Consider the following 15,575-nt stretch of genomic DNA (forward strand, 5'->3'; position numbering starts at 1 on the left):
CCCTTAACATAGACAAATGTAATGTATTGCGAATACATAGAAAGAAGGATCCTTTATTGTATGATTATATGATAGCGGAACAAACACTGGTAGCAGTTACTTCTGTAAAATATCTGGGAGTATGCGTGCGGAACGATTTGAAGTGGAATGATCATATAAAATTAATTGTTGGTAAGGCGGGTACCAGATTCATTGGGAGAGTCCTTAGAAAATGTAGTCCATCAACAAAGGAGGTGGCTTACAAAACACTCGTTCGACCTATACTTGAGTATTGCTCATCAGTGTGGGATCCGTACCAGATCGGGTTGACGGAGGAGATAGAGAAGATCCAAAGAAGAGCGGCGCGTTTCGTCGCAGGGTTATTTGGTAACCGTGATAGCGTTACGGAGATGTTTAACAAACTCAAGTGGCAGACTCTGCAAGAGAGGCGCTCTGCATCGCGGTGTAGCTTGCTCGCCAGGTTTCGAGAGGGTGCGTTTCTGGATGAGGTATCGAATATATTGCTTCCCTCTACTTATACCTCCCGAGGAGATCACGAATGTAAAATTAGAGAGATTAGAGCGCGCACGGAGGCTTTCAGACAGTCGTTCTTCCCGCGTACCATACGCGAATGGAACAGGAAAGGGAGGTAATGACAGTGGCACGTAAAGTTCCCTCCGCCACACACCGTTGGGTGGCTTGCGGAGTATAAATGTAGATGTAGATGTAATATCCTTGTCAGTTTTGATGTGGTATCCCTGTTTACCATAGTTCCTGTTGACGAAGCTCTTTCATACATAGCTGATATATTTCCCAGTGATATAGCAGCTCTGTTTCGATATTATCTGTTCACGACTTACTTCCAGTATGATAATGAGTTTTACAAACAAACCGAAGGGGTGGCCATTAGCAGCCCTCTGACTCCAGCTGTTGCTAATCTAAACACGGAATTTTTTGAATAGCACGCGCTGCAGTCTGCCAGTAAAAGCTCTGAAGTGGTATCGGTATGTGGATGACACTTTTGTGATATGGAATCACGGTGACGAGGAATTGTGGGTTTCTTGGCGCACCTAAGTAGTATTAATCCAAAGATACAATTTACTATGGAGAAAGAGAGTAACGGGCAACTTAATTTTTTGGATGTTTCAGTAATTAAACGGGCAGATGGGAGTCTAGGGCATAAAGTGTATAGAAAAGATGCGCACACCGACCGTTACCTCCTTAAGAGTTCGAAGAGGCGTCATTAAAACATTGGTTGACGAAGCTAATAAGATCTGTGAGCCAGTTTATTTGCAAGATGAAATAAATCATTTGTGAACGGCTTTTAAGAACGCTGACAACGAGATAGATCGAGCAGTGCATCCCAGAAGAAAAGAGTCTGACAACATTCAGCTACAACAACTGTCAGCTGGAAAAGTTTTTCTTCCATTTATTCACAATATTACTGGCCAAGTTTCAAGTTGAAACAATCTTTATACCCACCAAGAAGACTAGTGAGGGTTTAAGATCGGCGAAAGACGCTCGACAACCCTTAGCAACTCCTGAGGTGTATAAAATCCCGTGTAGCTGTGGGAAGATTTATATTGGAATAACGAAAAGAAGTTTCAATACCCGCTAAACCGAACAAAAAAGGGACTGTCGACTGGGGCATACCGACAGTCAGCTTTAGCGGAACATGTTTTTAAAGACGGTGATCATGAAATAAAATTTAGTGAGACTAGCGTGCTAGCCAGGACATCGCATCGTTATGCACGCACGTGTAAACAAGTTATAGAGATTCAGAAACACCACAATAATTTTAATAGAAAAGAGGAAGGCTTCAAGTTACGTAAGATATTGGCGACTACTTTGCACCAACGATGTGACGATCGATTACCTTCAATCGAAAATTATAGTCGGCCCCACGTGGGGTATGGTGGTGCCCTCTATGCGCTCTATATAAAAGAAACCTCCACGGCCTGGCAGCCAGTCATTGACTCAACTCGGAAGATGTTGCCCGCAGTTGGTAACGAAACGTTAAGAAGAAGTTTTACAGATCGACCAAGGCCTCTCAGCCCGGAAATTTTATTTGTTTTTGTCTGTTTGCAGACACTTGCATGTGCAGCCCATTCATAACAATGGGCTTCACCGTTTCGTTTTAGCTCCCCAGCGGCGTGCTACAGCGCCGCGGCACGGGTACTTCAGTGCGTCTCAAGCCTACATCCATGTACCTGCAAACGAGCAAAAATTACTATTTTCAAGATAATAATTAAACCTTCATGGCTTCTCTTCGTGCCTTTTTATTCCTGCTCATATTTCTGTACAAAGTAATGTAGAAACAATTTTCCTAGTTATCAGCGATTCTGAACTAGTACTAGTTGTAATTTTTTGTTAGTATACTTTACAGAACTAGGCAGCGTTATTTCCCGTTGTGCTCCGGCCAGCGAATTTGAGTTACTTGCCTCTGATAGAAATGTGGTTGGCTGAGTTCTAATACCTTTTATAATACCGTGTATAATGAGTTTAGTTTGTGATAGTACCAGAGGCTACGGTGAAGTTATCCCGGTTTGCGGTGGTTGGTATGACGTGTCCTGCAATTGTCTATTTCGGATTTGCTGAAATCCAGTGCGTGCGTTTGTCGGTTGTTTGCTTGTCTGACTTGAAGGTCTGACACAGCTTGCTTTCGTTTCGTGACCTTCAACTGAACGCGGTTGACTGAATAACCGCTGTGCATTTTCCTTGTGTTTTACCCGCCTACGTAGGCGAGGTTGGCTGTCGCGTGTTTGTTTACCTGCTTGTGCGCGGTACCGAAATCGTTGTTGTGTTTGAGAGCTCTGACTAGATATGGCGTTCTCTTACCGCCAGGAGACGGTGAAACTCACGTTCGACGAATCCTACGCGCGTCCGAAGGCTTATGAAATGGAACGGTTTTTGAGAGAGGACATCCATGTCGATCCCTGCGAGCTGATGGTCGTCCATCTGTCTACCATTTCCTGTACATCTACCTCAAGATGAAGATCGAAGAGCGTTGTGTCAGCCTTGTCCGACGTTGTAATATTTCTGGCTTATTCAGCCATCATATTAGGCTCCAGGAAGCTATTCCCAGGGCAGTGGAGATGCAAGAAGCATAGAGATGACGCAATGTGGGATGAGGTACCGGTGACAGATGTTAGATTCGGTACCATTCCCGTGAGGAAGACCGCCTGAATGATTCTGCTGCTCTGTGATTGGCTGCTGTGTTCGACGGTAGGGTGCCAAAACGTTAAAATTTAGTTTCTATTATTAATTAAACCTGTCATCCAAATTACTTCATTTTTAAAAAAATAAACACCTCTGAACAGCCAGCTATCAATCAGTCATTTCAAAATTATTAAAATCAAAGTATTACTAAAACAAAAGACTGACGATATTACTGCCGATGCACTTCGGTGGGGTTCGGGTCACGCCGAAGTGTCTCGGGCAGTCCGGCTCTCCAGTTCTGACCGTTCCAGTAGACAGACATGTTGTCTGTTATAGCAGTATTTGTTTCATGCAGTTTTATTTACTACAGTTCCGACCGTCGCTAGGTACAGCATTGTTGTGGACTGGCAAGACAGCCAATCCACAAGGACGGGAGGCTGGCTGGCGTGAGGTCTGGAACAGGTCAAGGTCTTATAGTAGCAAAAATAGTACGTAGCTTCTGGAATACTTAACTTTAATCCATAATTAGTGAACATCGGTCTGACGGTACATGCATCACAAGATAAATAGCAATTGATAATGGCGCCTTGCTAGGTCGTAGCAAATGACGTAGCTGAAGGCTATGCTAACTATCGTCTCGGCAAATGAGAGCGTAATTTGTCAGTGAACCATCGCTAGCAAAGTCGGCTGTACAACTGGGGCGAGTGCTAGGAAGTGTCTCTAGACCTGCCGTGTGGCGGCGCTCGGACTGCAATCACTGACAGTGGCGACACGCGGGTCCGACGTATACTAACGGACCGCGGCCGATTTAAAGGCTACCACCTAGCAAGTGTGGTGTCTGGCGGTGACACCACAGACATGTTGTCTGTAATAGTAGTATTTGATTCATGTAATTTTATTCTCCAGTTCTGACGGTTCCAGTAGGCAGACATGTTGTCTGTGTCAGGATGTATTTCATGTTATTTTAACCAGATGTAATGACTGTGGCAAGATATGTTCAATACGTTGTGATCAAGAATAGTTTCTCGTGTCTATATCAATAACAACGCAAGTGGCATCCCAAATGAGTTATAGTTTATTCGTAGCAGCAGTTCCTTGCGAAGTTAATTTCAGCCTCAAGAAAAAGAATCCACGACCTGCGTGCTGTTTTCTGCGCTGGGGACATCATGAAGACAGCAGGTTAGTGAAGTGTATAACAACTTCTGTATTCCACACAGGGCAGTGGAAACAACTAGGCATCTCACGTGTACTGCATGCACAGTACAAATGTTCTCAGTGACACGTCATCTGCAGTAATACGGAGGAGGTAAAGAAGGATGAAAGTATTAACACTATCTCGCTTTTATTCCTTTTTTCTTGCCGTAACGTTCCACCAACGACTACCGCTTTCGCTATGCTGACGGTAATGTCAGATCGGCAACTGTGGACTACGCGGGTGTGGGGGTGCGTACGGTGCGTATATTCGGACTGCCGTTTGAAGTCCCGGCAGCGACGCGTTACGGCCGAATGACACGGTCTTTAGCTACATAGAAGAGTATCACGTTCTCAATGGTGTCCATCAAACTCCACAAACACGTGCCGTCGTACGTGTTCATCAGCGGTTGCCGATCCATCATTATTTATGACGGACAACCGCAGACATGTTCCAGCTTTGGACAGGAAGGCCTCGTCCTATCAAAGTGCCTACAGTACCGCCTCGTCCAGGTACTAAGGCGGAACCAGTACACGCAGCGGTGCCGACCGCGTTACCGCTTATGAACGTGGAAGCGGTGCGGCCGTTGTGCACAGACGCCGCGTATATGAGGTAGCCTCACGCGAACGTGAGCGCAGGCATCGATGACGCTTTGACGGCGGAGCTGCACGAACAGACGCCCTTGAGGGACATGGCGACAGCTACCACCACAACCGTCGTCGTACCAGAGGCATCGGACCTAGACGTCTGCCTCACGACCGAAGGTGATGACAACGGCCCTTCGATGTGGATGGACACGCAGTCCCGGAAACAACGGCCGCCTCTCGACGGAATAAAGGGTGGAGACAGGGGCCAAGCTGCCGAAATCATCTCTGACTTTTCGTTGCCAACAGACTTTAATAATACCGCCCCAAGGAAGGCATCTGTCCTGCGGACAGGACGGCGGCCTAGCCCACTCGCCGGCCGGTGTGGCCGAGCGGTTCTAGGCGCTTCAGTCTGGAACCGCGGCGACCGCTAGGGTCGCAGGTTCGAATCCCGCCTCGGGCATCAATGTGTGTGATGTCCTTAGGTTAGCTACGTTGAAGTAGTTTTAAGTTCTAGGAGACTGATGACCTCAGACATTTAGTCCAATAGTGCTCAGAGCCATTTGAACCATTTTGAACCTAGCCCACTCCAGACGACACCATGACCGACGCTCCTCAGGATAAAGACCAGGCGGTGGAGCCAATTGCTCACCCCTTCCCTGGTTGGTGACTGGACTACTAATGAAGGTAGAGGATGCACCAGACACGCTTCATGCACCTCCGCCACATGGGACTAGCGCCCCACTTACGGAAGGGGGAGTCTGACACTCACAGAAGGGCCACATTAAATATGCCTGCCATAAGGCTGGGTAACCAAGCGGCCCCATTACCACCAAGAGGCCCAGTCTTAAGATGTCCTAATCCTACCGTGTGGGTACAGACAACATCGACAGCATACACTGTCATCAAAACACGCATGTTCCATGACATGCTGTGCCGGCCAGAGTGGCCGAGCAGTTCTAGGCGCTGCAGTCTGGAACCGCGCGACCGCTATGGTCGCAGGTTCGAATCCTGCCTCGGGCATGGATGTGTGTGATGTCCTTAGGTTAGTTAGGTTTAAGTAGTTCTAAGTTCTAGGGGACTTTTGACTTCAGCAGTTGAGTCCCATAGTGCTCAGTGCCATTTTGAACCATGACATGCAGTGGGCACCAGACCTGGGTATCACCCTCCTTCAAGAAGTCCACCTGGAGCTGCAATTGGACCTTTGCGTGTCACAGCCTACAGCATTCCATCTAGCGAAATTACCAGTGGAACCGCCTTCCTCTTACATGACAACTTTGAGGTATCAGGCGTCACGATCTGCCATCTTCCTGAGGCCTTGCCATTATAGTGGGGTGATTCCATCTGTATTGTCAATGTATACGCCCCTTCCAGGACATAACGCCACCCACGATGAATTCGACGAGATTGCATTGGGAATACCGAGAACTACGTCATAGGTGGTGATTTTATAAGTGTCCTGGATGCTGCAGACCAAATGGTGCACTACTCTACCTGCCTGGCACTACAGGCACTCGTGTGGAATCTGGCGTTGCAAAACACATCGCGTCTCCTTCACAGAGAACAACTTGGTTATGCGTACTTCACCTACCACTCCGCCAGCCGCCTCGACCAGATATATGTCTCCTGAGGACTCTGAGCCACAACAAAGGATGTGGAACTGTGGCCGACAGCCTTCACCGACCATTTGGCATACATCTGTTCAGTCACACTCTCCTGACAACTCACATGCCGAAGCATTGGTCAGTTGATACTGAACAAATCCCATCTGTATGAAGACACATGTCTGTGGGAGATTTCTGTTACATGGGACCGCTGCCTCTGGACTCAGCATGCACATCCTTCCACCTTACACTGGTGGCTCGACTGCACCAAGCTGGCTCTCCAATGCTTGCTCAAGGGATATGCCCATGACAGCTCATGCTGGCGTCGGGCGATGTTGGAATTTTATCAGACATGACATAAGTCATGTGCCCTCCGCCACACACCGTTGGGTGGCTTGCGGAGTATCAATGTAGATGTAGAAGTAATGACACAGTTGTCACGAGATGTGCGGACATCAGTTAACTATCTCAAAGCTCGCCTAATCTGTCTCACCACAAAACAGCTTGATGGAGCCCGAGTCCAGGCGAGAGAGCAGGATATCATCCACAGTAAAATGGCGTCTGTATATCATGTTATCCGAGAGAGACGCCAGTGCAAGCGCCTGCCTTATAAAATCAGAAGAGACATTAGCAGGCAGACGCATCGACAACCAGTGTGCCATCACTCCAGCGTTTGTCCAGCATTCCAGTTCGTTTTATGCCAATGATCCATGGACTGTTCACAATTATGAAGGCATCCCATGCGAATTCCCTGTCCCCAGAGTAGTGGCTCAGGATGACCCTCTAATGGCTCCCATAACTGCTGAAGACTTAACAGTGGCCTTGGCATGCGGCACCCCAAATAAATCACTGGGACCAGACGGCTTACTGAACGAATTCTACCATGCCTTCCATTCCCTGAAGGGCGCTCAGTGAATTCAGATGTTTCAAGACCTCCACCATGAACATTTTCCCATCCCCACAGATTTTCTTGAAGGCATCATGATACTGGTTCCAGAACTGAGCGGTTCACACTGTTGTCCTGAATGCGGATTATAAACTTTTCGCCTGTATCCTTTGCACATATCTTCAGGTCACGATCAGACACATGATCCCTCCTGACCAGACATATTTAGGCGGCGACAACAAAGTCCACAGGGCACTTTGCGCCTACAGCGATGTCACGCAGCTGGCGTTGGCCTGCCGCCTCCATGGCACCCTTGTCGCTGTCGATTCTGATCACGCCTTTGTTCGTATCAACCAGTTTCTTTCGCGCCGTGCTTGAAAGCACGGGGCTCTCCCAGGCGTCAGCAAGACTGATCCTACATTTAATCCACAGGGTCCACTCCTGGGCTATGGTCAAAGGCTGATGGACCCATCACTCTTCTTCAATGGTTTGTGTGACAGAGATGTCCTTTATCAGGAGTCTTATTGGGGGCGACCCTCGAACCCGCGCTACACAGCCTTCGTCAATGACTGGATGGCATCTACCCTTGAGATGTAACCTTCCAATGTGGTGCCTTCACTCAAGATGTGGTGCTCTCGGCGCGGCCGAGCGACGAAATCCAAACGATTCTTCAATGGTTGCATCGCTACAGTGCGGTATCAGGCAGCGTCGCCAACATGAGCAAGACGACTTATATGGATGTTGGAAGAGGCCTTCTCCACCTTACAGCAGCGTATGGGCATTTTGTTAAGCACAGGTCAAATAGTCAAAGTCCACTACACTACTTGAACGAGGCCACCACTGACGGGAGGTCTGGGTTTGACTCATATGCACAATGACGCGACTTGCATGGACTGCAGCAGCCACCAGCTTCACGGGGATGCTGCTTCAGATCGTCGCATCCCGAGATCTCCAACCATCAGCCACCATGGGCCACATAGCTCTGCCTCTCGCCCTCATCCGAGATTTCCTGGTCGAACTGAGCTACATGATCAAGCATCCACCGGTGACGAGAGTGCCGAGCACGAAAGACTATTACCGCCTCTATCACGCATAACAACCCAGCAACAAGGCAGAATAGCAGCACCTAGCAATAAAAAAAATGGCTCTGAGCACTATGGGACTTAACATCTAAGGTCATCAGTCCCCTAGAACTTAGAACTACTTAAACCTGACTAACCTAAGGACATCACACACATCCATGCCCGAGGCAGGATTCGAACCTGCGACCATAGCAGTCGCACGGTTCCAGATTGAGGCGCCTAGAACCGCTCGGCCACTGCAGTCGCCGGCAGAAGTGGCCGTGCGGTTAAAGTCGCTGCAGTCTGGAACTGCAAGACCGCTACGGTCGCAGGTTCGAATCCTGCCTCGGGCATGGATGTTTGTGATGTCCTTAGGTTAGTTAGGTTTAACTAATTCTAAGTTCTAGGGGACTAATGACCTCAGAAGTTGAGTCCCATAGTGCTCAGAGCCATTTGAACCATTTGAACCACTGCGGTCGGCCACCCAGCAATCCACCGGACCAGCATGTGGCGGTTCACCCAAACCCCATACCTCCCCACATACGCCCCTTCCTCTTCGTTCGGCCGGCCGGTGTGGCCGTGCGGTTCTAGGCGCTTCAGTCTGGAACCGCGGGACCGCTACGGTCGCAGGTTCGAACCCTGCCTCGCGCATGGATGTGTGTGATGACCTTAGGTTAGTTAGGTTTAAGTAGTTCTAAGTTCTAGGGGACTGATGACCACAGCTGTTAAGTCCCATAGTGCTCAGAGCCATTTGAACCTCTTCCTTCATGGTGACGAATGGCAAATTAGCCTCACATCAGCGCCACCATATCATCCATCTTACGGACGACCCGTTGAGCTCGAACTGTGCAGTCGTCGATTTGGATGCACACCACTTTACAAGTGTTGTCACGGGCAGCTGTTGGCCTCTTATGCAATGTATGCTGGCGCTCCTGTTGCAGCTACAGCTGGAGTCTATCATGCTGGACAACCTCCTATGCTCAGATACTGCTTACTTTCTCACCGCCAGAACTGGCTGAAAGGCGTGGTGCTGTATTACGCTTTGGAAGCCGCGCCCGAAAGCGTTCTCGACTTGTGGTTTCACCTGACGAGGACTCACGATGCATTCCGACACCATGCGTTCTACGACTAGCGAATTATTTAGGCGCATTATACAGGGATCCCCGTACCCACTGGGGCATTAGAAGGCACACTTTAAGATGACTCACGGAACACGATTGATCCTCCGAGGAAACGGTTTAGAGGGAGTCCACCTCTATTAATTTGCGCGAAGATGACTCGGAGGCTTCTGATGGTGGCAGTAGGATCTGATGAAAAAAAATGAAAAATCCTGTAAGGCCCCTTTGCTTCCTCGGCTCCAGAAGGGCGGGAACGGGACATTATGGCCAGGCATCGGAAGATGACCCCAGCCCTCTTTGCCCCCAACCTCCCCTCGGGCTTCTATTAAAAAAAAAAAAAAAAGAAAAAAAAAAAGTCGTTAATGTCCGCGCTGGCTCTGGACACTGACTTACGCTGCTTCGAATGATAATGGTGGCTGAAATTTTTTAAAGCCAGTATTTGGCCCGCAAGAGGAGGAGACGTGGTGGCGTAAAGTTCCTGAGTAGGCTACATATCTGCAAGGCGAGGGACCAGTGAGCGCAGAAGAGGAACACCCTTTTCGACATGAGGTTGATCGCACCTCATGCGATTACCAGCCAACAATGGCATATGACATTTACATTTTTCCCTTCTGTTTCCATTTGTTTACTGTCAACTCCATTAAGTGGACGAGTATGCATTACCCCAGTACTTGTACTAGTACTGTTTATGTGGATGGTACACTGTGATACCTTTTTGACCAGTTCTCGAGGAAAGGAAGTGGATTACCAGGTAAAAATATAGAGTGCTATTTAGAAAAGTCGTACTGCTTCTCATACCTTCGTAACTAACCGTTGTACTGGACGAAAATACACTCCTCTGTCGGTACAATGGTGGGTTCTTTCTCTTTGCTCCAGCAAGAGACCGAGAGGATACTACTTTCATTATTCTCCTTCTTCTTCTTCTTCTTCTTCTTTTCTCCACAGCCCTAGATGGGCCTTGGCCTGCTGTACAACAGCATTGCATTCGTCCAACGATTTGCGCCTCCATCCTCTGACACCAATGATTTATAGATCTTCTTGTGTGTCATCCAAGTATTGAAGTCTTTGTCTTCCCTTTGTCTCACTGGGTTTTGTACCATGGGTTCTCATGTGTGCGAGAAACACAGCCGACTCATTTCAGGCGATCTGTTTTAATGAACTTTATGATTTCAAGATCTTTATATAATCTGTAAAGTTCAAAATTATGTCGTGTACGCCACTCACTACCTCCATTAATCGTTCCATAGATTTTATATAACCCCTTTCTGCCAGCTCCTCACATGTTGTCACTGTCCAGTGTTCTGAGCTACGTGTTAATATCTCACATACTACAGTTTTATACAGTTGACATTTTGTTCCATTGGACAAATTTCTGAACATAAGTTGTGACGTCAGCCTGCTTTGTTTCGATGCTAATATTATTCTGTTACCATAGTTCCTAGACAGACAAATTCACTAACGGGTTCTATTTGTACTTGGTCAATTTGTAGCGCTGTATTTGGTTCTGGTATTATTATTCGCATGTATGTTTTTTAATTGGGACCAAACTGCTGAGGTCATCGGTCCATAGGATTACACACTACTTAATTTAAAGTAAACCAGCTTGCACTAAGAATAACACACACACACACACACACACACACACACACACACACACACACACACACACACTCGAGGGAGGACTCGAACCTCCGACAAGAGGAGCTGCGCGAACTGTCAAGGCGCATAGTAACGCGCGGCTATTTGGTTTTACTGGCGTTCACTTCCAGTCCCATCTCTATTGTTGCTGCCACCAGTGCCCTATGTGTTTCTTTATCAGCTAATCATACAATGAAGGCTTTCACGACCGGAAGTTCTGTTGTTGATAATTCTTCCGGCTTATATGGCCGTAGTCCATGGAATACTTCTGTTCCTAACGTTTCGTCCAATACCACGTTGGACATCCTCAGAGGTATGGCTGGTCCTGCCGAGTCCTGCCGACTGACGAGTCGGGCGTCGGAGAGCGGCCTACATACCGAGGAAAGTGGGCGTGGTCTAGCCAGCACATAGTAGCAGAGAGAAAACTAGTCAAAGATAAAATGTAACTATCGTTAAGAGTCCGTCATAGATAAAAATCACTTATTGGTTCTGTAACGCCACTGTCCATATCTCGCTTAATTTCAAGGCCTCTTCTTTTCTATTAAAATTATCTTCATGTTTATAAATTTCAATAGCCTCCCTATACAGTCGTGGATAATTGTTCGTGGTAGCACTTCAAACTGTAGTTTCAGAAAACTTAACTACATGGTCACCGGACTGAAGTGCATGTTCCGCAACGGCCAATTTATCTATTTTACCCAGTCGGCAAAGACTTTTATGCTCCTTTACCCTAGCATTCACACTTCTTTTCGTAGTACCAATATAGACCTTGCCACAGGTACACGGAATTTTGTACACACCGCTAGATGATAATGGTGGCCTTCTATCTTTAACAGAACGAAGTACTTGTCCTATTTTTCTGGTAGGTTTGAATACCGGTTTCACTTTATGTTTCAGAGAAAATTTTGCCTATTCGATCTGTAACCTTACTAATGAAAGGTAAAGACACCTTGATCTTCCATTGTTGTGTACCATCCTTGTCCTTTGGCCTGCTGTAATTAGGTCTTAAAACTCTATTAATATCTTTGTTTGAGTACCCATTCTTTTCGAAGGCCTGTTTCAGATGATTCAGTTCCGTATCCAGATGTTCCGGCGTACAAATCCGTTTTGCCCTGTCCACTAAACTTTTGATTACACCTCTTTTTTGTTGTGGATGATGATTGGAGTTCTTATGTAAGTATCTATCAGTATGTGTGCTCTTCCGAAACACTTTATGTTTTAGACTGCCATCGGTCCGTCTCATGACTAACACATCGAGAAACGAAATAGCCTGGTCCTTTTCCACTTCAATTGTAAACTGAATTTTAGGATTTATGGTATTAAGATAGTAAAAAAATTCGTCTAAGGCTCTTTTACCGTGTGTCCAAACCACGAATGTGTCGTCTACATAACGATACCAACAACATGGTTTCTTATTTGCTTTATTGAACGCTAATTGCTCAAATTTCTCCATGTAAAATTTGACAATCGCAGGGCTCAACGGGTTACCCATGGCAACACCATCCACTTGCTCATAAAACTCCTCATCCCACTGAAACTGATTAGATTTGAGACAGTGTCTAAACAGAGCGGTCAGATCTTCAGGGAAAATTTCCGTTATGTAAACCATAACTTCATTGACCGGAATCATAGTAAACAGAGATACAATATCAAAACTGACCAAAATGTCTTCAGGAACCAAGGTTAGACCTTCAATTTTCTCAATAAAATGACGTGAATCCCTCACATAAGAATCAGTCTTACCAATGTATGGTTGTAGAAAAGTAGCTAGATACCTAGATATTTGATAAGTAGGGGAATCAATCGCACTAACAATGGGTCTCAGCAAAACTTTTTTATCCTTCTGTGGAATGGAAGTAGAAGACTTTATCAACGTCAGTCGGCAGGACTCAACAAGACCAGCCATACCTCTGAGGATGTCCAACGTAGTATTGGACGAAACGTTAGGAATAGGAGTATTCTATGGACCACGACAATATAACCCGGAAGAATTATCAACATCTTTATCAGCTAGTTCTGTTCTTGCAACGATATCCACTTCATCTGCATATACCGAACAAGGTGGCGCAATGGTTAGCACACTGGACTCGCATTCGGGAGAACGACGTTTCAAATCCTCGTCGGGCCATTCTGATTTAGGTTTTCCGTGATTTCCCTAAATCGCTTCAGGCGAATACCGGGATGATTCCTTTGAAAGGGCACGGCTGATTTCCTTCGGTATCCTTCCCTAATCCGATGTGACCAATGACCTCGCTGTTTGGTCACGTCCCTCAAATCAAGCAACCAACCATCTGCATAAGCCAGAACCTGCTCCTTTATATTGTGTATTGTGCCTCTTGTGTTGATTTCAGTTGGCCTCATCACTTTCTCTAGTGATATATTAAAAAGCATACATTACAGTGCATCCCCTTGCTTCAGCCTGCAATTAGTTTCAAAACATGTTACATCTCCTTGTGTCTTTACTTTACGTACTAGTTTTCCCATACTCAAACTTACAGGATGACAATTATTGAACTATATGAAACAAAATCGTCTGAGCGGTTTGCGTTACGACGTTCGAACTCAATGGTTGGCCGCGGGGTATGATGGGAATCAATATGCGCTGCATGTTTTGGTTTAACAACGAAGACCGCTTTCATTTGTATGAGTTCGTCAGTAAGCTAAATTGGTTAATTTGGAGGACGGAGAATTCGCTTTTCGCTATCGAGACGTCTCTACACCCTCAACAGGTGACTGTGTGGTGTGTATTCCTTGATGGCACATTGACTATCGAATGATACGTGAAGGTTTTGGAAGATGATTTCATCCCCATTCTCCAAAGTGACCCTGACTTCGACAAGATGTGGTTCATGCAAGAGGAAGCACGACCACACCGAAGCAGGAGGGTGTTTGATGTCATGGAGGAGCACTCTGGCGACCGCATACAGGCTCTGGGCCAACAAGAGGGCATTGGCATGGAGCTCGATTGGCCGCCATATTCTCCGGACCTGACCGCGTGCGACTCCTTTCTGCGGGGGTGTGTTAAAGACATGATGTACAGCAATAATTCCAAAACCATTGCGTAGTTAAGAACAGCCATTCAGGAGGTCATCGACAACATCGGTTTTCCGACACTCCGACGGATCGTGCAGATTTTCGCTATTCGTCTGCGCCACATCATCGGCAATGATGGCAGGCATATCGAACATGTAATTTAAATCCCAATATCTGTAGTGACGTTTAAATGTTGAATACAATGTGCGCACGCCATAGTTTGTAAGTAATTTACGTTTTTTCATGTTGTTGTTGTTGCTGTGGTCTTCAGTCCTGAGACATGGTTTGATGCAGCTCTCCATGCTACTCTATCCTGTGCAAGCTTCTTCATCTCCCAGTACCTACTGCAGCCTACATCCTTCTGAATCTGCTTAGTGTATTCATCTCTTGGTCTCCCTCTACGATTTTTACCCTCCACGCTGCCCTCCAGTACTAAATTGGTGATCCCTCGATGTCTCAGAACATGTCCTACCAATCGATCCCTTCTTCTAGTCAAGTTGTGTCACAAACTCCTCTTCTCCCCAATTCTATTCAATACTCCATCATTAGTTATGTGATCTACCTATCTAATCTTTAGCATTCTTCTGTAGCACCACATTTCGAAAGCTTCTATTCTCTTCTTGTCTAAACTATTTATCGTCCACGTTTCACTTCCATACATGGCTACACTCCATACAAATACTTTCAGAAACGACTTCCTTACATTTAAATCTATACTCGATGTTAACAAATTTTTCTTCTTCAGAAACGCTTTCCTTGCCATTGCCAGTCTACATTTTATATCCTCTCTACTTCGACCATCGTCAGCTATTTTGCTCCCCAAATAGTAAAACTCCTTTACTACTTTAAGTGTCTCATTTCCTAATCTAATACCCTCAGCATCACCCGACTTAATTCGACTACGTTCCATTATCCTCGTTTTGCTTTTGTTGATGTTCATCTTATATCCTCCTTTCAAGACACTGTCCAATCCGTTCAACTGCTCTTCCAAGTCCATTGCTGTCTGTGATAGAATTACAATGTCATCGGCGAACCTCAAAGTTTTTATTTCTTCTCCATGGATTTTAATACCTACTCCGAATTTTTCTTTTGTTTCCTTTACTGCTTGCTCAATATACAGATTGAATAACATCGAGGAGAGGCTACAACCCTGTCTTACTCCCTTCCCAACCACTGCTTCCCTTTCATACCCCTCGACTCTTATAACTGCCATCTGCTTTCTGTACAAATTATAAATAGCCTTTCGCTCCCTGTATTTTATCCCTGCTACCTTCAGAATTTGAAAGAGAGTATTCCAGTCAACATTGTCAAAAGCTTTCTC

General features: G+C 46.2%; 1 protein-coding gene across 1 annotated transcript in view; it reads left to right on the plus strand.

Moving 5' to 3' along the window:
- Positions 1 to 5,515: 5,515 nt before the first annotated feature.
- Positions 5,516 to 15,575, plus strand: part of LOC124620052 — a 155,141-nt gene continuing 145,081 nt past the window's right edge. The window contains exon 1 of the mRNA XM_047146719.1: positions 5,516 to 5,576. Coding sequence (XP_047002675.1) covers positions 5,516 to 5,576 — 61 coding nt within the window. The remainder of the gene's footprint in view (positions 5,577 to 15,575) is intronic.

This window comes from Schistocerca americana, chromosome 6, assembly GCF_021461395.2.
Source record: "Schistocerca americana isolate TAMUIC-IGC-003095 chromosome 6, iqSchAmer2.1, whole genome shotgun sequence".
NCBI lineage: Eukaryota > Metazoa > Arthropoda > Insecta > Orthoptera > Acrididae > Schistocerca > Schistocerca americana.